This window comes from Grammomys surdaster, unplaced genomic scaffold (assembly GCF_004785775.1).
Source record: "Grammomys surdaster isolate TR1022 unplaced genomic scaffold, NIH_TR_1.0 126121, whole genome shotgun sequence".
In the NCBI taxonomy this organism is placed as follows: domain Eukaryota; kingdom Metazoa; phylum Chordata; class Mammalia; order Rodentia; family Muridae; genus Grammomys; species Grammomys surdaster.
The window spans coordinates 105,275-132,797 of record NW_021620929.1 but is presented as its reverse complement, the minus strand read 5'-3'; the positions used below and the strand labels follow the sequence as shown (position 1 = coordinate 132,797).

Genomic DNA, 27,523 nt, shown 5'->3' with positions numbered 1-27,523 from the left:
TGTGTGTGTGTGTGTGTGTGTGTGTGTGTGTGTGTGTGTGTGTGTGTGACATGCCTTTGGAGGCAGAGGCAGGCAGAGCTCTGTGAGTTCCAGGCTAACTGCAGGGTGAGTTCTAGAACAGCCATGGGTCACACAGAGAAACCCTATCTTGAAAAACCAAAAAACCCAAAAACACCAAAAAAACAACTCCTGGGCTCAAGCAGTTTTCCCACCTCAACTTCCCAACAGCTGAGACCGTAGATGTGCATTAGTACACCTAAAATAAATTTATTTATTTATTTATTTATTTATTTATTTATTTGTGTGTGCATGTGCACATGTGTATAGAGGCCAGAGGTTGACTTTGGTTATCTTCCTCAATCACTCTCTTCCTCACTTCCTCTCTCTCTCTCTCTCTCTCTGTATGTGACACCCATGTATATGCTGTGTATGTATATACATGCATGTGGAGGCCGGGGAGAACCTTGAGTGTCCGGTGTCCTGCTCTACTACTCTTCACCTTATCTCTCGCTGAAGCAGGAGTTAGCTGGCAGCCATCGAGCCCCAGTGATCTGTGTCTGCTCGCCCACAGTGCTGGGGCTGTGGGTGTGTGCTGTCATGTCCAGCTGTTTCCATGGACGCTAGGGATTTAGAGTCAGGTATTCAGGCTGGCATAGTAGCAGCCACTTGCCTGGAAAGTCATTTCCTTGGCAGTACCAATGCCTGGCCTGGGACAGGGTCTTGCTGAAACTGGAGCTCATCATTTGGCTAGATAGGCCAGTCAGTGAGCCCCAGGGATCCTCCTGTTTTCCCAGTACTGGGATCTCAGGTGTGCACTGCTGTACCTTGCTTTGTATGCAGGTGCTGGGAGCTAGGGATGCAGCTCAGGTCCTCATGCTTGCCTGGCAAGCACATTACCAACGGAGTCATCTTTCTACCTGTTTGTAGACAAGGTCTCACTATTTGTGTGTTTTGCTTTTTCCTTTAAAATTAGCATTTATTTGTATATTCTAGACCTGACTCATTCATACATGATTTGCAAATACTTCCATCTATCCTTTGCTGTGTCTTTTGATTTTCTTTTTTTTTAAGATTTATTTATTTTATGTATTTGAGTACACTGTAGCTGTCTTCAGACACATCAGAAGAAGGAATCAGATCCCATTACAGATGGTAAGCCACTATATGGTTGCTGGGCATTGAACTCAGGACCTCTGGAAGAGCAGTCAATGCTCTTAACCACTGAACCATCTTTCAGCCCCCGTGTCTTTTGATTTTATTAATGTTGTCTTTTGAAGCAAGTAGTTTGTTGTTTTGTTTCCCGCCCCTTCCCCTACCCCCTTCTTTGAGTTGGGTCTTTTCTGTAGCCTAGGCTGGCCTTAAACTCATTGTGTAGCCCAGGATGGCCTTGGCTTTAGGTAGTCCTTTTACAATAGCCCCTGGAGTGCTATCAGTCAACACATCTGGCTTGCCAAAGTTTTACATTTTGATGAGATTCAACTTACCCGTGACAATGTAATTATGTCTGCTTTCTAAAAAGCTGTGTCCATTGTAGCATGCATGTGTACCTTACCTTTCTGCCTTTTGTGGGAGTGATAGCAAGGGTCTGTCTGTCTCAGTTATTTTCCACTAAGGCATTGCCACTGCTTAGAGCTCATCTCAGTAGAACATGCTAGAACCGTCCCTAAAACTTCCAGCTCCTGATTTTCCCACCAGGGCAGCTCAGTTGTCATCTTAGAACCAGGGTGTTCTTTCTAAGGTTGAGAACACTGTATTACTGGCAGATCCCTTCAGGTCGCCTCTCTGTCCTGTGGCTGGAGCATTTGCCATGGCTGCCTCTGCTTCCTTGGTCAGAGATATATCAATGGGTCCTGAGCTCTGAACTGTGAGCAAGCTGCTGCTTTGTTAGATGGTAACGGGGTCAGTTCCCAGTGTGCCCCTGCTGACCGTGAAGGCAGTGGGTAACACATTCTCCTTTGGCCTTTGCAGGTGAAGGACTTAACTCAATACCTGGACCCGAGTGGGCTTGGCGTAATCAGCTTTGAAGACTTCCACCAAGGGATTGTGGCCATCAGAAACGGAGGTAGGTCAGTGGGCTTCTCCCCGTGCCCCACCACCTCTCCTTTCTCCTCAGTGTTCTATAACTTTCATTCTTCCTCAGCCACTATATAGCCTTGGCTGGTTTGAACTCAGAGAGATTCACCTCTGCTTCTCAAGTGCTGGGAGTAAATGCATACGCCATAATACCTTAGCCCATTGCTTCTTGGATTCCCAAAGCATCTGGTATTCACTGGTCTCCTCTTCCCTGTTCTGGAAACCCTGCCCTCTCAACTGCTTGTTTGCAATGTGGAAAACTACTTCCCTTCCCCAGCATTTCATGAGGAAAAATTAAAACTGAAAAAAAAAAAACCCATACAGTTATTATATATTCCCTGTCCATTCCATATGAGAACAGCTTGCTGTGTGTGCTGTATGCTCTATCCACTGTCTGCAGTCCATTTTCAGTGGAGTACAGAAACTCCTTACACTCAGGCACTTCTCACTAATGCTCTGGCGTACGGCCTGACCCTCATCTAGAGGGTCATTTGTTCAGAAGCTTTTTCTTTTGAAAGCAAAATGTAGCATTATGAAACATGCGAATCTTGTGTGTGGCAGTTTCAGTTGTGTCAGACTCCTGAGCTTGATTCTCAAATCTCCGATGAGACCCTCACGGCAAGTCCCTCCCATCTTTGTATCAACCCTGGGCTGTTTTCTTTCACTGTACATTAATTCCTCAGTTTTCATGTGAATGTGTCCTATATATATCTGATTCCTTTCCCTCAGCACGCCTCTTGATTCAACCATGTGGTTTGCATGTGGCTGTGACTATTTTCAGACTATGGAATGGTGACGTATTGTTATGTTCATCTCACTTTGGGGATGTCTGAGTAGAGCTTTGAAGAAGGCCTGTGTACGAGCTTGTGTAGATATGCCTAGGCTCTGGTGGTTGTCCCTATGCTGGGTATAAATTTAGCATCTTCACAGTGGACATGCCATTGGACAGTCACCAGTTAGCCCATGTACTACTTGTGGAGCTGGGGTTGGCAGTAATGGAGTGTTAGCTTCAGGCTTTTTCCTCCCCACACACATCAAGTCTTGGCTGGGAGTCACCAGGTGAGATGGGCCTTGAAGATGCCCATGGATTTCAGCTCTCACCATGTCTTACCTATCACACCACAGATTATTACTGACAGTGTCACTAAGGACTGAGTTTCTAGGATATCAAGTCCTCTAGTCAAGTTCTAGAGAAGTTGGTGTATTTTGTCACATGTGTTTCTGTTTCTCACTCATAAGTCTGTTGTGGACACCAGCCTCTAGAGGTAATATTGTGAGCTAGCATCAAAGTGAGACCAGTGCATGGTGACAAGAAGACAGATGACAAGGTACCTCTGTTGTCTAGGCAGAAGACAGGAGCTGAGACTGCTGTGGGGGCCAACCTTTTCTAGGATGGAGCAGGAGGAAGAAGGGAAAGAAAGCATGGTGACTGGGGAACAGAGAGCCAGTCTGTGTGTTGGGGGACTGGACCAAGAAGGAGGGCCACACATAGCACTGGTCCAGTGAAGGACTTCCGGAGAGGTAGGCAAGTGAGTGAGCAGAGCTGAGCAAGGCCTTGGCAGGGAATGAGGTGAGTTTCCTGAGGGATGAGATAGAGAACAGCCAGGAGAAATGCCCAGTCCCCAGACTGAGTATCGGCAGGCTGAGCCCTTTGACCGACTATTAGCTTGATCTGTAATTGATAGATTGCAAGTAGTTAGGTTTTTTTCAGTTGTATGTATTTATATGTATATGAGTATGTGCCTGTGATTTCAGGGACCCATGGAGGCGGGAAGAGGACCTCAGACCCCCTTGGAGTCCCTTCATCATTCTCTGCCCATCAGTGATATCTTGATGTTTAAGTATATTTTAAAATCTTGGCATTAAACCTGGAATGGTAGCAGTTACATGTGTCTGAGTACTTGGGAGGCTGAGGCAGGAGGATTGCCAAGAGCTTGATTTATACAGTGGGTTCTTCATAATGGGTTTCAGTGTGTGACTCTGCCTCAAAGATCTACTCCACCTCCAAACCCTGAAGCTCATGGGAAGTGTATTTGGAGATGTGATGGGACACAAGACGGCAGGCTTACAGGCAAGTGTGACTAGACTGCCTGTCACTAGCAGCCTTTCACACAGATCATCTGGCACATGTGATACATTCACACAAAACATGAAACAACTGTCACTCTGAATGCTTTTTTCAAAGTGGGCAATTCTTTGTCATGACTGCCCATCTCATTACAGATATCATAGATAACGTCCCATTTTCCTTTGGAACCACAGAGGTGCAGAACACTGGGCTGATTACCTGCTCTATGCATGATAGGCAGTGAAGCTGGCTTTGCATCATCTAAGCAGTATCCCAGGGTCCTGTCCACAGGTAGGAGGGAGGTTTGTTTTTACTCGCTAGCCACAGGGTGCTCTCAGTACCCTTCCTGATGAACCAGGGAGAGTTTGTTGGTTTCCTCAGACTTGGGTAGTTGACGGCACAGACCCCGTCAGGCTGGGAGGAATCGCAGCAAGAGCTGTGGCTAGGTAAGAAGAATCTATAGGGATGTCTGTGTGAGATGATTTCTCCATGGCTGCTAGTTAGTGTATTCTGCTGGACCCCAACTAATGTGAGATGGTAAGCTCTCTGCTGTGGGCTGTCCTTGCATCTTGACTTGGAAGGTCCCTGCCCCCATTTTCTGGACTTCTGTGCTCCTTAGGGTCAGAGTTTATCTGTCTGTAGGAGAGCTTGCTAGCTGGTGACCACGGCTGTCTTCTGAGTGGCCTGGGTCTTAGTTTAGTGACTGAGGGAGCAGGTAGATGTTTTTCATCTCTGGTGGCACCAACAGTTGTCTGAGACCTCAGTGCTACTTCAGTTTGCCAGATGGGACTCAGTCATGAACTTATTGTCCCTTTGCCCTCAAGGGTTGATCCTATAGCCTCTATAGTCCCTTGTTCTTTCCGCAGAGGAGGTGCTTCTTGGCCTCTGCCTGAGAAGGGGACACACTGGTCTCCGTGAGCTGCTGACTTCTGTCTCTTCACAGTCCACTCTTCTTCTGCCTTCCTCTTTGAGGAGCCGTCCTGTCCAGTTACACCCAAGCCCTGTCCACCCTGCTGCTGCTCTTCTGGCCGTTTTCCTAGGGCTCTGTTTTGTTATTGATTTGCTTTCCTTTTCAATTTTTTGTTGTTGTTGTTGTTTTCGGAGATGTTGAATTCATGGAAATCTACCTGCCTCTTCTTCCTGAGTGCTAGAATTAAATGTGTGCACCACTAGGCCCCACCCTAAGTTGGGTTTTGAGACTAACTCATGTAGCCCAGATTGACTATGTAGCATGGCCCTGCGCTTTGAATCTTTTCTGTCTCTCTCTGCCAAGTGTTAGAGTTACAGGTGAGCATTACCATTCACGGCTAGGCTGTTTTGTTTGAGACAGGGACTGCCTATGCGGCCTTGTCTAGCACGGTTATTCACTGTGTAGCCCATAGTGACTATGAACTCACAGCAATTTACTTCAGCCTCCAAGAGGTGGGCGACAGGTTTGGCACCTGGGTTTATACCTGTCTTTGTAGAGGTGTGGCAGATAGATAAGGTACAATTGTAGGGAGTAATACAGTCTCTGAAGTAGTGGGTAGATGTGTAATCCCAGCACGCAGAACTGGTTTATTTTATTTCAAGATAGGGTTTCTCTGTTTAGCCCTGGCTGCCCTGGATCTCGATTTGTAGACCAAGCTGGCCTTAAGCTCAGAGATATCCCTGTCTCTGTATCCCACACCTCTAAGCTGGGATGCACCACTACTCCTGGCCTGGGGTTCATTTTTAATTTCATCATTTTTGTATTCTTTTTTCATTAATATTTTTACCTTGATTTAGTTAGGAATGTAAATCTCCTAGCTGGTTTTTAGAAGTACTTAGGATGATGTAGGGTCTCAGCCTGATACCATGTTGGGGAGACATTGCTTTGACTTCACCTTGTATAGATCAGACCCTGGACCTGGAGGATGGACTGGGCCTTCTTGGTAGGGTCCTTACTGGAGTTGAACTGTAGGGAGTTGCAGAGATAAGGTTAAATGAGGTCACCTTGTGAGAAGTGTTTGGAGACTAGAACAGAATCCTTTGCCTTTGGTGCTGGCTTTCTAGTGGGAAACAGACAGATGATAAGGTGGGAGACTGGGAACTGTGGAGGTGGCACCAGGCAGGGGGTGTCTTATGGGGGGCTGTGCGTGGTGTATTTGTAGCTATAGGGAAGCTGGAGTCAGAAGGTAAAGGAGTGAGCAGTGGTAATACCCTCTGTCCAGTGGTATAGTGGGAGGACTTGGCCTTTTCTGTGACAGAATGAGCGTTATGATTCTACCCCAGCCTAGGCCATGAAGAGTGCTCAGTGAAACAGTCCCCTGCCTCGGCCATTCTGCCAGAACACTGGGGGAACTTGGCAGTGTGTCTGATTAGGGCTGTGGCTGTGTTTTTCTGCTTCTGTACTGTTGGGGTTTCATTTACATGTGATTAGGAAGACACAGTGAGAGACTAGAATGAGAGGTGAAGTCAGAGATGGCTTTGAATCATTTCACAGCACTTAGAAGAGAGAAGTCATGCATTGCCAGTGAAGTTCACTTCAGGTCTTCCTGTAATGTACTGGTGCAGCTATGGACAGCCTGTATTGCCTGTCAGCCTCACTCTACATGAAGGAGCAGCATAGTAAACCACACAATATATTGACCCAGTTTGCAGGGAAGCACAAGACGCCTGCTGTCACAGCCACAAGCACTGTTCCAGGAATAGAATGAGACAGGGAACTGTTACAAATAGGCCAGGGCTCTGGTTCTTGTGCCCCTACCTCTGGAAAGACAAGATAAATGCACATTAAAAGTTTCCACTTAATAGCTAGCTGTGGTGGTGTGCACACCTTCAATCCCAACACTCAGGAGGCACAGACAGATGGATCTCTGAGTTCAAGGTTAGCCTGGTCTATATAACAAGTTCTAAGGCAGCCAGGGCTACATACTGATTCCTTGTCTCAAAACAAAAAAAATTCCACATAAAGAGACATAGGTAGGAAGATCTCAAGCTTAAGGCCTGCCTGGGCAACTTAGTGACACCCTGTCTCAAAGTAAAAAAGAGGGGCCAGAAAGATGTTTCAGACGTTAAGAGCACTGCCTACTTGTCTAGTAGACCTGGGTTCGGTTCTCAGCACCCATATGGCAGCTCATGACCATCTGTAACTCCAGACCTAGAGGATCTAACATCCTCTTCTGGCCTCTGTGGGCACCAGGCACACAAGTGATGCATGCCAACATACATGCATGCAAACACTCACACACAAAAAATAAGTAATTAAAAATATATTTATATATTTACATATATAAAGAGGGGGCTGGAGAGGTGGCTCAAGTTTGGGTCTTTGCACCCATGACAGGCAGTTTATGACTGCCTCTAACTCTACCCCAAGGGCTCCAGTGCCCCTTCCAGACCCCACAGTGAAATTATAATTATGTGGGTAAGTGCACCTATATTTCCCTTCCTCTTTATATATCTTATTAAGGTCATATTATTTATTAATAAGCAAAAATAGTACCTTTAAGGAAAAAGTGTTGTCATCTTGGATGTTTACAAGTGACTTTATCTTATCAGCAGGGGTCCCGCCCTGAATTCATAGTGTAGAACATGTTGGCCTAGAATACAGAGATCTGCCTGTCTCTGCCTCCACTGTGCTGGGATTAAAGGCGTGTGCCACCACTGCCCTGCTCAAATATTTCACCTCAATTCCAAATCATTGTTAACTCTTTAATTTAGAAAGCAACACATTTGAACTGTAGAGACATTCTGAATTTACTTAAAACCTTTAAAAATTTCCTATTTTTTTTAGTAATGCTAAACAATAAAAATAACCCTTTGTATTTTCTACTATCAGGTAAAAACAAAACATTCAAACAAAAATCAAGCAAAGAAGCATGACACTACACTTCGGAGCCAGTGTGTTATCTTATGCTGCAGCAGTGAATTCTTGCCTATTAGTCCTTGGAAGTCAGGTATTGCTGCACTGTACTGGCCGGCCCTTAGCAGAAAGAGCTGACATCTCACAGCCAGAGAGCTCTGAGTTCCAGCTGCCATCACTTTCCTTTTTTCTATCAGGAAGAGCCTTTTTTTCCTTCCTTTATTTTTATTGTTTGGAATTTAACATTCCATCACTCAGCTCCCTCCTTACCTAGGTCTGCTTTATTCTGAACTTCCTTAGAGAGGGCTCAGAAAACAGTGAGCATTGGTGAATATATTATAACTAGCTCCACGATGACCACAGGTAAAGCAAACCTATACAAGACCCAAGCGACTTCTGCTGTACTGTTCCATGTTCTTTTAACATGGAAACTATTTTTCCCTTTAATTTCTAATTCTCTCTTTAAGGACTTGAATTTACCAGTTGTAAACTTAATGCCCTACCAGGCAAAGATGGCCAGCTTTGCCCCCGAGCTCAGTCCTGAAGGTTGCCCCTGTGGCTCAGCCTTCTGCTAACCCTGGCCAGGCCTTTCTAACCCACGATGCTTCTGGTTCTGTGCTGCTTCAGGCTGCGGCTTCAGGCTTAGGTCTCTCTAGCATGCTTTTCATCATGTTGTGCTTGGGAGAAATGATAGGTATTGTGCCCTCAGACTTGTGTCTGCTTTCGTTCTTTTTAAATAGACCAGGCCCCTTGTCCAACTACTCTGGTCCCCCAACCCCACCTTTTCCCATAGGCCTTTTCAGGCTGTAAGCTTGGGTTCCTATGGTCCCACATTGGGTGCCAATTGTACACGAAAAGATTATTATGTTCTGTATATATTAATTAATGTTGGTAATTAATACAACAGCATTTATTCCTTAACCAGCTTTCCCCCAAATAACTACACAGAGACCTTTAAATGTCTTAAAGCCTTAGACATTAGCTGGGCAAGCTTTCAATAGCTTGTCTAAGTTAACCCATACACCTAGCCCCATCCAGCCATGTGGCTAGCTATACCTTTTAAACCTGTGATCAGCTCTCTCTCCTCTCATGTCTTCTGACGATAGGCTTTCTCCTTCTTCCCAGGGTTCCTTGCTTCCTCCCAGGAAGTCCCATCTTCCACTTCCTGCCCAGCTACTTGGCCATCAGATTTTTTTTTATTAAAGCCATAGAATGCCTTAAGTAGGAGAGGAAGGACAGTGACACATTTTTACACAGGGTGCCCCAACACCACAGACACCTGTACTTCTATGTACATGCCCAGCCATAGATACAAATAATTTTTTGAATAAAAACAAAATTAAAAAGAAGAAGCAAAAACAATTTTTAAAATTTTCTTTTGTTTTCAAGACAGGGTTTTTCTGTGTAGCCCTGGCTGTCTTGGAATTCACTCTATAGATCAGGTTGGCTTCAAACCCAGAGATCATCCTGCGTCTGCCTCCCAAGGGCTGGGATTAAAGGCATGTACCACCTTGGCAGACAATAGTATTTTTTAAAAGACTGTGATTCTTATTAAACTATAAAAATTTTGTGGTGTATGTGTGTGTGTTTGTGTGTGTCCGAGCACACGTGCGCCACATATAAACCTGGTAGCCAGAAGAGGGCACAGATGTTTGTCAGATACAGTGTGAATGCTGGGAATTGAACTTGGTTCCTCTGGAAGTACTACTAGTGAGTCTTAACTGCTGAGACATCTCTCTAGCCCCCAAACCCACATTTTTTTGAGGCAGGGTCTTTTTATGTACCCTCAACTCTACATTTGTTTTTTTAAGTCAGGGTCTCTTTGTGTCTCCCTGACTGTTCTGGAACTCACTATCCAGGATCACAGAGATCCACTTACATCTGATTCCTGAGGTCTAGGATTATAGGCATACACTACCATGCCCAGCCCCAACAATTCTTAAAAGCACAGAAGTATGTAGTTACTGTATGCATTGATGTGACTAGAATCTCAGGTGAGGGACAGAGGACCTTCCCATCTCCTATGAGGGGTCTCTTGAGAGTAACCGTAGCTGTTCTGATTGAGAGTATAGTGGTTGTTATGCTTGGGGCAGTGTTTGACAGCATGAGCATCCTTGGGTACTGCCCTCATTCACATCTGCACAGTGTCTGACTGCTTTGTGATGCGGTCCTTGGGCTCTCACTGCTGCTTCTCCAGTGTATCCTGCCCTCAGTTACCCAGGTCTGTTAGTGGCCAACTCTCAGAGCTTGCTGGGATTTTATGATTGTATTTTTCTTTCTTGGTGTAGATCAAAGCATGAACCTTCTCTGGTCTCTTGTGGCCCATTTATAGGAAGCCAGTGCTGACCATTCCCAAGCGTTTCTTCCAGGAGGGTCTGGGGAAGGTTGCTGTTGGTTTCACTTGGTCCTTGATATATGACTGTATAAATTAGGTGTGGTTCATACCTGTAATCTGAGTTCTTGAGGATGGACACAGGAGGCTACATGGCTGGTTTAAAGCCAGCCTTGTTGGAGGGGACTTTACCTCAAAAAGAAAAAAAAAGGAAAAAAATTGAATTATGATTTTTTTTAAAATTGCTATTTTTTAAAATTTGTGTGTTTATGTATGTGTAGGTGTGTGTAAGAAATCCAGAGGACAACCTCGGGTAAGGTCTTACCTTCTGCCTTGTTTGAGACATGGTTCCGTGTTGTTCTGCTGTGTGCACCAGGTTAGTTAGCCCACAAGCCTTGTAGGATTCTCCCTTGTCCATCCTGCATCCTACCATTGGAGAGCTGGGGTTACAGATGTGTGGTACCACACCTGGTTTTATGGAGATTCTGGAGATCTGTATAAACTCAAATCCTCGTGCTGTACAGCAAGCACCTGGATCAATTGTGCTGTCTCCTCAGCCTGAGGGCTGATGTAAGATTGACTGTGTTAGAGGTTTTGAAAGGTAACCGAGCTGTAAGTCAGCGCACTCCATGTAAGAAATTACACAGTAATGGGACATTGGCATCCATATCCTCTGTCCCCCTTGCCCTGCTTGGTACCTCTGAGTGTCTCGGAGACCATGAATATTGCTGCCTCTTTCTACAGAGGGAAAGGCAGGTGTTCCACAGTTGAAGCAGTTAGAAAATGTCTCTGAGATGGAGGGAGGAAGTTGGTGCTCTTTAAAATTTCATTTCTTAGATGCTGGAGAGATGTCTTAACATCTAAGAGACTAGCTGCTCTTGGAGAGGGTCTGGATTCAGTTCCCAGTACCTACATGGACGCTCATAGCTGTCTGTAGCTCCAGTTCCAGAGGATCTGATGCCCTCCTGACTTCTGAAGGCACCAGGGATATATGTGGTGTTCATATACATACATGTAGGCAAACATCCATGCAATTAAAATAATAAAAAAGTAATAAATCTTTTAAAATTTTATCTTATTAAAAAATGAAAATAAGCCGGGCAGTGGTGGCGCACACCTTTAATCCCAGCACTTGGGAGGCAGGGGCAGGCGGATTTCTGAGTTCGAGGCCAACCTAGTCTACAGAGTGAGTTCCAGGACAGCCAGGGCTACACAGAGAAACCCTGTCTCGAAAAAACCAAAAAAAAAAAAAAAAATTTGCTTTCTGGAGCACATCCTTCATCAAAGCCCTCTGGAGGCTGAGGCAAGCAAGATCTCTGTGAGTTCAAAGCCAGCCTGGTCTCTATAGCAACTTTTGGGACAGCCTGGGCTATATATATATAATAAGACTTCATCTTGGAGACAAACAAAAAAAACAATGACAATAGCTCCTGGGGGCCAGAGAAGCAGCTCATCAGTCAAGAACACTTGCCATTCATCTAGAGGGTCCAAGTTCAGTTCCCAGCATCCATTTCAAGTGACTCACAACTGCCTGTAACTCTTATCTTTGGGGAAATCTAATCACCTCTTCTGGCCTCTGTGGGCACACATACACACATGCACATAAATAATAAAAATAGGTCAGGTATGGTATCCTACACACTCAATTCCAGCAATCAGGAGGCAGAGGTAGGTGGATGAATCTCTGAGTTCCAGGCCAACCTGGTCTATGCAGTGAGTTCCCAGGCATCCAGAGCTACATAGACCCTGTCTCACAAATAAAGGCAATTAAAAATCCTTAAAACAAACCTCATATTGTAAAATATTTTCACTTTTCTATTTATTGGGAATCAGCATGTATACATATGTGTGGACATGTGTGTCAGGCATGCATGTAGAAGTCAGAAAACATCTGAGACTTGGTTTTGTACTTTGACAGTGTGGGTTCCAGGAATTAAACTCAGCGTGTCAGACATGGTGGCAAGCACCTTTGTCCATTGAACTTTTCTAGCTGGTCCAGACCCACATTTTCTTATATAAGAGAGTTAACCAGAGGAACATAAAGCCACCGAGTGCCATGCCTGGGCACGATACTGCTCAGTGCCCCACAGACAACACATTGGTAGTGTTGGTCCACTTTGTATGGAGCCCTTCTCAAGGCTGTATGCTTTTGTAAAATTTGGTATCTTGCACTTTTCCTTATAATGTTGTCTGATTCTTTAAAGAAAAAAAAACCACACCAGCTTCTCACCATCTGCTTTCATTCCCATCCCCCCACCCCACCCCACCCCTGCCTTCCCTGGGGTCCCCTGCTTGAGGGACACTCACTCCCTTCTGTAGCAGTGACTCTCCTCCATGTGCATCATGGCCTCTCAGCCCTAGAAGCAGCCTTCCTTAGGACTCCTTGCTTCACACTCTGACCTTTACCTTGGACTTTATGGACAGCACTGAGTGGCCTGCTGAGGCCGGGTCTTCTCTCCACAGATCCTGATGGCCAGCTGTACAATGTGGAGCCTGTCCAAGATGAAGAGCCCCCTGCCTGTGCCGATGAGTTTGATGACTTTGTCACCTATGAGGCAAGTGCTCTCCTCACATGAACCCCAATTCTCCCTCCCCTGTGCCATAGCTCCTGCTTCTGGAGCTGCCACAGCTGCCTTCACAGAGCGCTATGCCCTGTGCACATGGGGGGTGGGCTCTGAGGAATCTAGGCTATGGCAGAAACCACAAACTATTCTCACTGACCTGGTTGGGTTCAAACTCTACTTGTTCAAAGTCATCCCATGGGCCCGTTGTGGAATAAAGGTTTGTGGGCAGTTAGGCTCTGTGGTGTCCTTGCCGTGTCACATTCTACTAGGCACAGGCATAGCCAAAGAAGTTGAAAGGTTTCCCTTAGCGAACGTAACAATAATTGTCTATGTTTGGGAACACTGACTAACCTGCCTCCTGCCCTGTATCCCTCACTGTCTACTTCCGGGGAAAACCAGAGTTCTGCTGTGTGATGTGTCCTGTAACTGTGGGTTCCTTGTCTCCTACTGGGGACAAAGTTACAGCCAAGGAAGGCAGACTACTGTAACTACCTAGCAGACTAGAGAGAGCTGAATCTGGGGTCATGTGACTGTCTACAGGGATTTCTATTCAAAATACATGGAGGTGATGTCCTGGTGCTCAGGGTGGCTTAGAGACAGGATCCTTGGGCCCTTGGGCCCAGAAGATCCCAGCTAGCCCGGCAATGCAAGTGAGACCAATCTCGAAAACATGGAATTACACCTGAGCCCTTGGTATACTGGTAGAAATGGCAGATGCCAGCCTTTCAGACATCTGAGTGCTATAGGCTGGTGAGATCTAAGGCTCCTTGTAGCAAGTTTTCAGAACCTTGTCTCCTTGGTCACACAAGGGGCTGGGACCCTGTAATGTCTAAGTAGCTTCCTTTTGAGGGCTAATGAAGGTTTTTTAGTCCTAATCCTAATTTCTCTTTTAAAGGCTTATTTTTAATTACGTGTGTCTGTGTGTCCATATGAATGTGGAGGCCCAAGGCTTCTGCTCCCTGGAGCTGGAGTTACAGGAAGTTGTGAGCCATGCCCTGTGGGTGCTGAGACTCAACACTGGGTTGTGTGGAAGAGCAGTAAGCACCCTTAACCACTGAACCATCTGTCTCAGCACGCTGATTTCTATTTTAGATGCGAGAAACATTTTTAAGTTTTTGTTTACTCTTAAAAAAATGGGAAGATTTTTTTTTTGAAGGTTTGAATTTTAAGCACATGGATCAAGCTGTGCAGGGGATATCTGCATGATGCCTTACCATAGCATTCCCATTAGTATGGTGGGGCACAGCTGATACTTCAGTGCTGACCAACGTTTACAGTGTATACATGGAGTTGTGTCTCTGGGATAGTATCACACACTATAGTTTCCCACTCAGGAAGTTCCCTGTGCTCTACCAGGCCCACAGGCCCCTGTCTGCCCCTGGTTTTTCAGAGTTGTCTTTCTGATTTTGCTGATTCTCAGGATGCCCCTCAGACCTGCTCTTCTCAGTGGTGCTTATGGTTCTTCCGTGACTTGCTTCTCAGATTTGCAGGTGCAGTTTTTAGAACTAGATATGCTATGAACATATATTCAGCGTTCAGCGAGATTGTTCTTTAAAATAAAATAGCTAGACATCATGGTACAGGCTGCCTTCCCAGTTTTTGGGAGGTGGAAACAAGAGGATCAGAAATTCAGGTACTCTTTGGTGACACTCTGAGATACACCCTGAGATATATAGACCAGCCTGGACTATATAATACCATATCTTTAACAAAAGATGTTAGCAGACATGGTGGCTCACTCTCTTTCCTAGCACTTGGGAGGCAAGAGTCAAGTACATCTCTGTGATTTTGAAGGCAGTGAGTTCCAGGACAGCCAGAGCTACATAGTGAGACCCTGTCTCAGCCAACCAACAAGGAATCAAAAACATGTTGGTTTGTATGTATTCTTTTTTTTTTTTTTTTTCGAGACAGGGTTTCTCTCTGTGTAGCCCTGGCTGTCCCAGAACTCACTCTGTAGACCAGGCTAGCCTCGAACTCTCGAACTCAGAGATCCGCCTGCCTCTGCCTCTCAAGTACTGGGATTAAAGGTGTGCGCCACCACTGCCTGGCCTCGGTTTGTATGTATTCTGACACAGGGTCTCTCTATATAGCCCTCAGTGTCCTAGAACTTGCTATGTAGACCAGAGTGGCCTTGAACTCACAGAGATCCCATCTACCTCTGCTTCCCAAGCACTGAGATCCTGGCTTCCAACTTTTTTTTTTTTTTCTGAGACAAGGTTTCTTTGTATAGTCCTGGCTGTCCTGGAATCCAGATCTGGAGACCAGGCTGGGCTCCAATTTAGAAATCTGCCTGTCTCCGCCTCCCAAGTGCTAGGACTAATGGCATGCGCCAGCACCGCCTGGCTCTAGCATTTTTTAAAGTAGAGAACCTACATGCCAAATCCAGATGCCAAATTTGGATCTTCACTGGTACTTAGAGAGGATTAGCATTTTACTGTTTTGCTGAAAATCGTTCCTGTTAAGGCTGTGACTTGGGTAGACATTGATGTGTCCATGTAGGCAGAAGTCATTACTTGTAGTCCCTGTTAGGGCCTCCTGTAGCTGGCTTGGCTCCTAGTAGCACTTTCCCAGAGACCCCTTGGGCTTTTAGCTTTGAAACGGGAGAATGTTGCTGAAAGTCCCAAGGGCCGTGGGGAAGAGTTGAGAGCTAAGGTTTGTAGGAATGATCATGAGAAGAAAGCCGAGCTGGCAGAGGGAGGATAGGCCACAGTGGGTAGAACCCACTTATCAGGATTGCTGGGAGGGCAGCGGGGAAGTCACCCTGAGAACAGGCAGGACCAGGATGATAAGAGTGTCCCAGAATTGTCCTGCCTGTGCTTTCTTTGTGCCTCCCTCCTGTCCTACTATCAGGAGCTGGGGAAGAGACCAGTTAATGAGATGATGAGAATGTGTCTTTGTAAACTGTTATCAGGAAGGTTAAAGTGTACAACAAAGTTGCCGTCTTTTGTGCCCTGCCTGTTTGTTAAGGCCAGCAAGGACTCTTCCTGGACTTTGCCTCTCCCCACCTGGACAGCAGCAGCAGGCTTAATAGAGCGTGTCTGGGAGCAGGTTAAACTTTGTCTGAGGTGGTGATGTGCCTTCAGATGGGCACATGGATTTTACAGGAACACCAGCATGGCTGACAAACAGGAAGGTGACAGTCAATGAGGAGTGACTTGGTGAGCAGGGATGAATGATGAGATCGTCTCCAGAAACACACCCTTCCCAGAGTCTGCCCTCAGAAGCAGGCCCGTGAAGGTGTCTGGCCATCACCTGAGGGTAAGAAGAGATCTGAGACTGCGCTGTGCCTGAATTCTGTTTCTGTGAACAGAATGGCTTGTGGAAGGAGGAACCATAGCTTGGACTCTGGGAACTGTGGGACAGTGTTAGCCATATGTAGCAGCCTGAACAAGGATCTCATCTGTCTCTTGTGATGTGGACAATCTGGTGACTCGTGAGTGTAATGACATACTAGAAAGTGTTTTAAGGCACCTTGACTTTAATGGGAGTTCATCTTTACTTTAGTGATAATTTAGGAGTTGATAATACAGAGTTGTTAGCTTCTCGGCAAAGCTAGGTCCTAACTGGCTGGTAGATGTAGCTCAGTGATGATGCTGTGTGCTGTGTTTGCAATGTCTGTTGTCAACTGCAGTAGTGGGTGTTTTGTTTTGTTTTGTTTTTGCCTGTTTTGAAGGGTCTTAGAAAAACAGATTTGCTAGTTAGCTCATTTGCACCTATACAGGGCCCCTTGCACAATAGCAGCTAACGGAAGACCTGAGTCTCAGGACCTGGCACAGGGCAGGATCCGAGCTGAGCACCTGTTCTCACAATGCCTTCCTCTCAGTCTCTTTGTGGCTGGTTTACCTCTGGTGGGATATTAGTGAGCACTCTGGGGCTTCATGTTTGTGGCCTCCATCCCACAGAGGCGCCTGAGTACTGTTTTGCAGTGCTCGGTTATGGGATCTTCTGACCTTTGCTACTTTGAAGTAAATGAAAGTACACATGCAATCATGTCACCTTCTTTGTGACTGGGGTTGTTCAGTTACTCCACAGCGGTGCAGAAGGGATGACTACTTTAGAAATGGGTTGAGAGGGCAGCCTCCCTCCAGGATCTGTGGGACAGATGGAGATGTGGACATTTGCCTCTTTGCCCTTGTGTTGGTAGAGTAACTCTGTCCTGAGAACTGCCCAAGCTCCATGGAAGGTGCTGTCCTTGGTCTGCTTCCAGGAACACCGCCCTGAGCATCATAGGAACTCCATGAAATGCATAGGCTCTAGCCTCAGGCTGCTGTTCCTTCCCAGAAGGAAAGGTGCTAACTGCTCTGAGAACTTGTTACACGTGTTGTTACAAGTGTCCCAGCTATGCTGGAAACCCAGGGTGTACGTGACCAGGGGGCAGCAGTGAGGACCTGGCATATGTACTAGTAGGCTTTTAAAAAAAGTTACTATATTTGCCAGGCGGTGGTGGCAAACCTTTAATCCCAGCACTCGGGAGACAGAGGCAGGGGATCTCTGTGAGTTTGAGGCCAGCCAGGTCTACAGAGCTAGTTCTAGGATAGCTGAGATTACACAGAGAAACCTTGTCTCGAACCACCACCCTAAAAAAAAAAAAAAAAAAAAAAAAGACAACATCAGTGGAGAGGCAAGGTACATGCTCTACAGCACAGTTGTGGAGGTCACAGCTTTTGAGTGTCCTTTCTCGTCGTCCACCATTTGGGTCCTGGGGACCAAACTCCAGTAGGTCTTGATTGATGGGAGGTGCTTTTATGAGATGAACCATCTGTTTTCTGCTTTTGTTTTGAGACAGCGTCTTACTCTGTAGTCTCCTCTGGTGCTAGAGCTCAGAGACCTGCCTGTCAGCCTCACCAGTGTGGGACTAAAAGCGTGTACTGCTGTACTCCAGGATCTGAGCCATCTTGTTGGTCCTGGGTTTTTGTTATCATTTTTTTTGTTGTTGTTTTTTGTTTTTTGTTTTGGAGACAGTGTTTCTTTGTATAGCAAAGGCTATCCTAGAACTCACTCTTTAGACCAGGCTGGTCTGGAACTCATGAGATCCTCCTGCCTCTGCCTCTTGAGTGCTGGGATTAAAGGTGTATGTCACCATTGCCTATTGACATTTTTATTTTTTAGCTGAATTCATACAATATATTCTGATTCTGGTTTCTCCTTCCATATCTCCTCCCAGATTCTCTTTACTTCCCTACCCATCCAACTTCATACCTTCTTTTTGTCTCTCTCTTGTTTTAGAAAAGCAAATTAAAAATAAAAATATAAAAAAGCCCAAGAAATACACACACATACACACAGAGAGACACACACATATATAGACGAAACAATACCCATAAAAACACAAAATCAGAAACCATAATATACAAACAAAAGGCCAGTAAGATAAAAAAAAATGTACAAACAGAAACTATATGAGACAAAAAAATCTGCAGAAAACCCCACTATGGGTTGGCTTTTTAAAAAGCTACCTCAAATTGGGAGTGGTCATGTACACCTTTAATCCCAGCATAGAGGAAGCAAGCAGATCTCTGCCAGCCTGGTCTACAGAGTGAGTTCCAGGACAACCAGGGCTACACAGAGAAACCCTGTCTCAAAAAACAAAACAAACAAAAAACCAGTTTCCTCAAGTTGGAGCCAGTGGCTCAGTGGTTAGGAGAACTTGTTGCTGTTGTAAAGGATCTGGGTTCAATTCCCAGGACTCGGATGGGGGATTACAACCATCCACAAACCCAGCTCTGGGAGAACCAACAAGCATACATGTTGTGCACATGTATACGTGAAGGCAAAACATACACAAAAAACAAAAGTGTGAGTCTAAAGTTTTTAAAAGCTACTTTAAGGTTCATATTCTATTACAATCAGAAACCTATTCTTAGGTCTTTGGAAGGTCCTGCCAGGTCAGTGCTGGGACCTTGTCCAGCTCAAAGGTTGGAGCTCATGGGTTTTGCAAGCTCCTGTACTGTAGGGGCCACATCTTGGTGCTAGGCAGGGACTCTTACGGGGCCATGCTTGTGGAGCAGGGGCAGCATTCTACAATATTCTTGTACAAGTTTTTGCTTACTACTAAAAAACCATGTTTTTCTGTTTGCTTGCTTGTTTGTTCATTTAGTGCCTGGGTAAATGACTAGGGGCCTCCACTCATGGACCATCGGAGCCTGTACTAGGGCTTGTGTCCAGTTTGTCTATCATCTCCTGTTGATGCCAGACTATTGACAGATGCCGGTGCCTGCCTGCTGTTCTAGTCTCTCTCAACTGGCTTTTCCAGGATGGAATCCTACCCTGCCTCATTCTGGATAGAGCGGCTTAGGATGGGCAAAACAGAACTGGACCGCAGAGGTCACTTTCTTGTAAACACAGGGTCTCACTATATCACCTTGTGGCAGCATGGAGCTAATTATGTAGCCCAGGCTGGACTTGAACTCAGAGAGACTGCCTGTCTCTGTTTCCCAAGTGCTGAAATTAAATGTGTGTACCACCATTGACTGGCTTTGGTTAGATTTTAGCTTGGCTGCTTTTTTAATACTGATAGATCTGTATCCTTTGGAGTCTTAGGTATTCTGCAGTCTTGCTTTTTCCTTGCTCTGAGAAGGAATGGTGAAGATGACCCGTCTATCCACTGGGATCCTCATGATGAGTATTTTTAGCTCCCTTTTTGATTGAAGCTCCAGGTATGAGTCATGTGTCTGAGGTCACATGCTGTTAGTGGTGGTCAAGATTAGAGCTGACTTCCCATCAGCCTAGAAGTCCAGGTCTTCCCGGAGGTCACAGCCTCAGGTGGATGCTGTTGGCCCCACACTCCTCGGAACACTAGACCTCGGGGACAAAGGGCATCTTTTTCCTGCTAGAACTGCAAGTTTTCTGAAATCCTGTTTACAATGTTTTAACCTCAGAATCTTCTGAATATGAAGTGACAGGCTTATCCTAACTTGCAAATTCATTGCAATTAAAATTGAAATTATAAGTAGAAACCATCATCTTTCATCTTTCTTTACTTTTAAGCTCATTAGTATTATTTCAGTTCTGACTGCCTGTCATAATTTGGGCCCTGTGCTGGGTGCTGTGTCTAAAAGGGGAAAATAGAATTATGTTTGGGAAAACAGACATTGAACTATAAAAGTTGGCTAGATGACTCATCAATAAGCAGTAGAGGTTAGCCCTTGACTTCACATTTCAAAGCAGCAGCGTGGCTGGACATGGTGGTGCATGCCTTTAATCCCCGCATTCATGAAGCAGAGGTAAGTGGATTTCTGGGTTCTAGGATAGCCGGGTCTATAGAACAAGTTCTAGGACAGCCAGGGCTTAACAGAGAAACCCTATTTCAAAACCAAACAGAACAAAACCAAACAGCAGTAGTCTACACATGTAAAATAGCTGTTGTTGGTGACATCTTAATTTGATCTTTTTGTTTTGTTTTTGTTTTGTTTTTTCAAGACAGGGTTTCTCTGTGTATCCCTGGCTGTCCTGGAACTCACTCTGTAGACGAGGCTGGCCTCGAACTCAGAAATCAACCTGCCTCTGCCTCCCAAGTGCTGGGATTAAAGGCGTGTACCACCACTGCCTGGCCTTAATTTGATCTTTATTGGAGTTTGTTTGCTTATTTATTTGGGTATTTGGGGGTTTCTCTGTGTAGCCCTGGCTGTCCTGGAACTCTAAACCAGGCTGGATTATGTAGATCTGCCTGCCTTCGCCTCCTCAGCGCTGGGATTAAAGGCGTGCACTACCACCATCCAGCACATTTTTATGTTACTAATTTTATATGTGTTTATGGTGGGGGCGTGCCACACTGTGTGTATGTAGGTCGGGAACAATTTGTGAGAGTCAGTTTTCCTTCTACCATGTGTGTCTTGGGGATTGAACTCAGATCATTAGGCTTGGTGCCTGGTGCCTTTCCTCACTGAGCCATCCATCCTGCTAGCTGGTAAAGTATTAATCTTAAATGGCATAATCTTATACTGTTGTATGTTAGCTCCTTGACTATAAGTAACATGCTGGAAGCCACAAAACAAGTGGTTCTGCTGGGAACATCTGTGGCTCCGGGAGGCTTGGTATCTTTAGATGTGTGATTATTCAGCTGATTGCAGAATGACTACACTTCTGGTTTTTGGGTCAAGATTTTTCTATTAAGCCCAGGATGGCCTTGAACTCATAGTCTTCCTAGCCTGTCTTCTGTGTGCCAGGAGTACAGGCTGGCTCCACCATGTCCACCTTTATGTATAATTTTGTCCTTTTTTTTCTTTCGTTTTAAAAATAAGAGGCTGAGGGTGCAGCTAAATTGCAGAACAACACATAGGGCATCTGAGAAGCCCTTTTAGTCTGCACACACACACACACACACACACACACACACACACACACACACCCTGAGTTCTGATTTATAAGCTAGTGTTGATGTTTAGGGACGTGGTTGTTAGTTTTGCTACCGCCGTATCCTTTCTGCAGTGTGGCCTCTATAGCTGCCCAGGCTAACTGTCGGTTCTCTCTCCTAGGCCAACGAGGTGACAGACAGTGCATACATGGGGTCAGAGAGCACCTACAGTGAGTGTGAGACCTTCACAGATGAGGACACCAGCACCCTGGTGCACCCCGAGCTGCAGCCTGAAGGGGACGCAGACAGTGCTGGTGGCTCAGGGGTGCTCTCCGAGTGCCTGGACACCATGGAGGAGCCTGACCATGGGGCATTGCTGCTGCTCCCAGGCAGGTCTGTACTCTGTGTGAATTCGTGTGCGTGTCCTTATGGGGTCCCCATTTTGTGCTGTCTGAGCCATCTGCAGCATCCTGCTGTCTGTGGAGTTGCACCTGTGTGGTTTCCATCCTGCTGACATCCACTTATGAGATCCATATTTCTCCTGCTAGAACTCTCTTGGACTTAATGTCTTAATGACTGGCTATTGAGACAGAGAAATTATAAGAGATAAACCTTAGCTTAGTCTTCTGACATTTGTAAGTACAGTTCTTTTTTTAAAATAAGGTCTCAAATATCCTAGGTTGGCCTTGAACTTGCTATGTGTTCAAGTATGATACTGTTTCTAATCTTTTTTGAGGGATGGAATTATAGGTGTGTACCATGATGACCAGTTTTATGCAGTATTGGTGATCAAATTCAAGTCTTGGTGTGCGCTACGCAAGCACTTTTTTAAAAAAGAATTTTTATTTTAAATTGTGTGTGCATGTGTGCGCTTGCATGCACATATGTGTGAACTCACATCAGTATGTGCATGTGAGTCCAGGTGCTTGCAAAGCCTTACAGGGAGTACAGGATCCCCTGGAACCAGAGTTGTAGACATTGTGAGCTGCCATGTGGGCCCTTCGAGAATTACAGTCAGTATTCTGAGCTATCTCTCCAGCCCCAGAAGCTAATGCTCATATTCAGAAGCACTGAGCTATGACCTCAACCCATTCACACAGTTAGAATATTACTACTACTGCTACCACTACCACTACTACTACTAGTTTTTTCGAGACAGGGTTTCTCTGAGTAGCACTAGCTGTCCTGGAACTTGCTCTGTAGATCAGGTTGGCTTTGAACTCAGAGATCTGCCTATATCTCTCTTCCAAGTGCTGGGATTAAATGTGTACATCACCACCACAGGACAAAATTATTCTTTTAAACATGGTCTCACTACGTGTCTCTGGCTGTCATGAAATTCACTATGCAGACTTGCTTGGGACTCACAGAGATCTGCTTGCCTCTGCCTCCCAAATACTGGGATTAAAGGACTGTGCCACCATGCCTAGTGCTTTACCACAATTTTCAGGTCAGAGCTGGAGGACATAATATTCACATATCTTTGTGACTCTCTGCATTGACCACATATGGACATAATAAAGAATAAACAAAAAAATCATTTAAAACTTAAAAATTGATAGGTATGGTGGTATACATGTTTGATTCCAGCACTCAGGATGTTGAGGCAGGTAGATCTTTGAGTTTGAGGCCAGCCTGGGTTACATCTTGAGTTGCAGGCCAACCAAGAGCTACATAGTGAGACCCTGTCTCAAAGCAACAATAATAACAACAAACAGGTTGACTGTTTAATGTCCACAAGTCCTAGGTTCCAGCCCCAGCACTAAAAAAAAAAAGTTACCGAAAGACTTAATTATTTATCTGTGAAGTTTCTTGTTTTATATATTTTTTTGTTTGTTTTGTTTTTTGAGACAAGATTTCTCAGTGTAGCCCTGGGTGCCCTGGAACTTGCTTTCTAGACTAGGCTGGCCTCGAACTCACAGAGATCTACCTGCCTTTGTCTCCCAAGTGCTGGCATTAAAGGCTTGCACCACCATCACCCAGTGCAAGTTGTTCTATTTCTTTACACCTTAGCTGATCCAAATAAGGAATATACAGGTAAGAAGGACAGCTGTGACAGCACCAGATCCTACCCTTTTACTGATGTGGTGTCCAGCTGCTAAGACTGGCCATGTATGTGAGTTTCATGGATGTCAAACTGAGAGCCACAACCCTGTTCGAGCACTGTGGTCCGAGTCAGAAGGTCTGACTCTACTGACAGCTCTTAGCATGATCTGTCACCTTACTGTCTCCCGTATCCCAGATGAGCAGCCCCTCTGAAGTGATGTTCCGTACCTGTTATTGAATGGCTTAGGTGGCAGCTTACTTCTTGGAAATGGATTTCTCCTGTGTCTGCTTTTGTTCTGTTGTAGCAGTGTGGTTCCTGTGGTGATGGGGCTTAGGCTCATGGCTTGCCGAATAGTATGTATCCCATCAGGTGCCTGTCGTTGTGACTCAGAACTGCTTGTCTGTCTTTTGTAGATCCGGCCCCCACAGCCAAGCTGTCGTCATGGTGATTGGCAGTGAGGAACATTTTGAAGATTATGGTGAGGGCAGTGAGGCAGAACTGTCCCCGGAGACCCTCTGTAATGGGGAGCTGGACTGTGAAGACCCTGCTTTTCTCACCCCCAGGTGACACCTTGCACTGTTCATGATCAGTCCCCCTCTGTACCTAGTAATGGGGAAACTTCTCTGTTGGGTCCTGTGCTGGTCAGGAGGCTTGCTTTGTCTGATGCTGTGTAGCTAAAACCACACAGAGAAATACTGAGCCTGTCCCAGAGTGAAGGCTAGTTGAGACCCTCTTGTCTGTCACTAATCACTCTATGGCCTGTGGCTGGCTTTGAGGGACACTGTAGAATCATAAGCCAGGCTCTGCCATATGCTGATATCGCCCAAATTTTCTGAAAATTTCTAGCGTTAAGTAAACTGAGCTATGATACCTAGTAGGCAAGATGAAGTTGTCTCTCTTAAGTTGTGACTCGGGACATTGACTTGTATGCTCCATAGACCGTGCCTGGTTTGTTTGGAGACCCAGGTTCTCCTCCTGAACATTCCTCTCAGTGGGGCCTGGGCCTGGCTGGACAGCTTTTCAGTATTGCCGACATTTCCTATTTGCTTTCATGTTCCTGAATTTTGTGATCCTTTTGTGTGTACTTCAGCTCAGTTACCATGGCAGCACAGACATGTGGAACCAGTGCTAGGAGGGCCTTCTGTAAGCTACCCCTGGGCCCTCCTGCTCATATGCCACCTCAAAAGTACACTGGCTGTGAAACGGGCTCTCTCAGTGCATCCTGGGTGCTCAGTCCTCCTGCAGCGAGTCCCAGGGACTTTGAGTTGGAAGTAGTGGACTTATTCCAGAATTTGGCATTTCTGCATCCATGTGGCAGCCCCTCCTGTTTGTGAAGTTTGCCCCATCTCCTGCCTGGTGTTTTCAATCTAAATTGTAATTTCCATGCTACATTTTATATATTCCTTTCTATTGTTCTTTAAGTTGAACTTCCAGATTAGCTTCCCATAGCCTGTGGGTCCTCCCCTAGGGATGAGGCTGCCCACCTGACTTCAGTGCCCAGAACAGATGCATCATGATAGTCCACTAAGAGCTCCTTGAACTGGAATCATGGGAGCTCAGCCCCAACATCCCCAGAAGGTTGACAGAATCCCAAGTTAGCACAGATCTCAAAAGTACAAGTTTGCCAATGCACCTTTTATTTGTTTGAGACAGTAATATCATCTCAAAATTACGACAAAAATCTAGCAAATAAATTCTCCTGGAGATACACTTTGATGTCACATTCAGGTGACTTCCACAGGGGTGAAGGCTGTGGATACATTTACCTTCCTGTTTAGTAGGGTTTTGTTATAGCTCTCACTGCCTGGTTTTGTGCACTGCCCAGCAGGGGGCATGTGTCCAGCTGGTGGGTGTCCATGCTCCTCAGGGCGATGTGAGGACGGGCTCATGGTAGTCCCAAGAGCACAGCCAACACCTTGGACAGTTCATTCTCTTTCTATGCTTCTGACTTGTGTCTTTCACACCTTTTCCCTTGTTCCTGGCAAAGATAACCTAACTGGGCCTCCTCTCTCCTGACTGACCCTCTGTCTTTCTAGCTCCAACCCTCTTGCCTCAAAACTGTGCAATGTCCTCACTGACGAGGCCTTTGAGTTTTACTGTAGCCAGTGCCACAAACAGATCAACCGCCTTGAAGACCTTTCTGCCCGCCTGACTGATCTTGAGATGAATAGGTAATGTGCAGGACCTAGTCTTACCCTGTGCTGACGGGAGACTCCCACTGCAGTGCTTCCCATTCCTGGGTGAAGTCCAAAGTGCTCCTGCTCTGGTCACATCTTCTAGCAAGGCACTCTGACAATGGGACTCTTCCTACAGCCCAGTTATTCCTGCATGCCTTGATCTAGCTTGCTGCATATGTCCCTTCTCCTTTATGCATGTGGGAACCTTGCTGGCTGTCAGCCCTGTAGGAGGAGACAATCTAACATGTTAAAGAAGACACTCCAGCAGTTTACCAAAATGAGTCACAGGAAGTAGAGCTGGGGAATTTAAAGATGGGTTTTTGAAATCAAATTTGTTGCTGGGCAGTGGTGGCATACACTTTTAGTCCAGCTGAGGCAGGCAGATCTCTGAGTTTGAGGCCAGCCTGGTCTACAGAGTGAGTTCCAGGACAGCCAGGGCTACCAGAGAAACCCTATCTTGAAAAAAACTGAAGAAAATTCATAAGTAGATCGTTTTCTGGAATGCTAGTTTAGTCATGATCACCTGTGCTCTGGAGGCCTCGTTCTGTAGGGTGGATGTACATTGAAATTCAGAGGGATATAACATTGCTCCTTTGCTCTTATACCTCATGCTGCTGCCCCTCTGCCTGGTCTCCTGTGCATTTCTCATCTCTGCCCTTTGTCCTGCTGTCTCTGTGAACAATCCCAGCAGGACCAGCATTCCAGCCAAGTTCCCTTTGCTGGCTCCTTGCAACTTTCCAGACTCATAGGAAACATCTTTGGGTTCTTTGTTCATCTCAACATTTGCCAGACGTTCTTGACTCAGTGAGAAGAGGAACACGCCCTTGGCTACGGGACTTTTAGGAGAAGAGTCTGGAGAAGGGCTGTATGTGAAGGTACTGATAGCACCTCCTGTTGAGCACAGGAGGCAAGTGGCCACACAGGTTCCTGGTGGCAGCACTGTTATGGCAGAAAGTCAGAGCATCCTGCGAGTTGAGCATGCTTGGAGGCCTGTTAGAGACTGCCCCTTTTCTGCCCTACCATTGCAGGGCTTCAGCCAGACTGGATTGACACCTCTGTCCTGTTCCAGCTCCCGTCATGGTACCCATGACATGTTAGCTTTTTTCCTGTGTTCTACACAGCATCACAAAGCTAGAGGCCTTTAGCCAATACCCAGTGGAGTAGGGCCTTGGCCACTTGGGAAAGATCAGGGGGAACCTGGTGGGGTCCTGGTCACAAAACCAATAGTATTCTTTGAGGGCATATTTTGGCAAGACTTGAAAATAAAAATCTGGTCCCTGGTGATTCCAGAACCCCTTGTGGTTGCCAGCGTAGAACACACAGGCTTTCCCTGCCATGTGTTCAGTGCTCGGAAGGTGCCAGCTGTGTTCCTCCTGCTGGTGAGCCATCCTACCATTGACAGTGGGTTTAAGTTACAGATATGTCTTGAAGGAAGGTATGTGTGTTGTCTTAGTCATTGAAGATGTTTCCAGTGTTCAAAACCTGCCTTGAAGATGGTGATGATCATGGAGTTAGGCCTTGTGGGGCGAGGGTCAGACCAGTATGTGGCTCAGCATGATGAATGGAACCTCTCCCAGGCAAAGGCTCTGTAGGTATAGAGAGACTTTAATGTTAGTTAGGACACAACTAATAGTACCCGGATTCTACTGAAAGAGCCGAGTCGTGTCTCCGACCTGCATGGACTGCCTCAGGATAAGCTTCATGAACTGGAAGGGCCACACAGCACTCTAGTAGCTGCTGTGTTCTTCTTTTGAAAATCTGCTGGTTCAGAGGCTGATGGCTACACAGAGCAATCTGTTCTAATTGTCCTAGGAGTGTCCGTCATTCACCGTGCTAGTCAGGAGTCCAGTCAGGAGGGGGAGCCAAACAGTAGCTGCTCAGGGACCAGGCCATGAGAGGAGGTACACAAGTTGCCTACCAGTGCAATGACAAGAATTCTGAGGAGCAGGAATAGCAAACAGCACCCAAGGGGTCCAAATCCCACTACCACCCTTCAGCAGTCTGTAGCCCTGTGGAAAGGGCACAGCTGAGCCGTCTGTCGGCACCATGCTATCGGCTTCATCTCTCCAGTGCCCTCTACTGGCAGAATGTAGCATCACAAATGAAAGCATATCCCAGCAGTGTTATGTCCCAGAGCCACCAC

The 27,523-nt window shown here is 46.0% G+C and overlaps 1 protein-coding gene across 2 annotated transcripts in view; it reads left to right on the top strand.

The window, feature by feature from the left end:
• The window catches only part of Rab11fip3 (RAB11 family interacting protein 3), a 77,618-nt gene that overhangs the window by 30,730 nt on the left and 19,365 nt on the right, over positions 1-27,523 (top strand). The window contains exons 2-6 of one of the 2 annotated variants that reach the window (XM_028756480.1): positions 1,969-2,062; positions 12,763-12,854; positions 21,338-21,549; positions 23,617-23,766; positions 25,240-25,374. In XM_028756480.1, coding sequence (XP_028612313.1) covers positions 1,969-2,062; positions 12,763-12,854; positions 21,338-21,549; positions 23,617-23,766; positions 25,240-25,374 — 683 coding nt within the window. The remainder of the gene's footprint in view (positions 1-1,968; positions 2,063-12,762; positions 12,855-21,337; positions 21,550-23,616; positions 23,767-25,239; positions 25,375-27,523) is intronic. The other variant, XM_028756481.1, reaches the window with a different exon arrangement.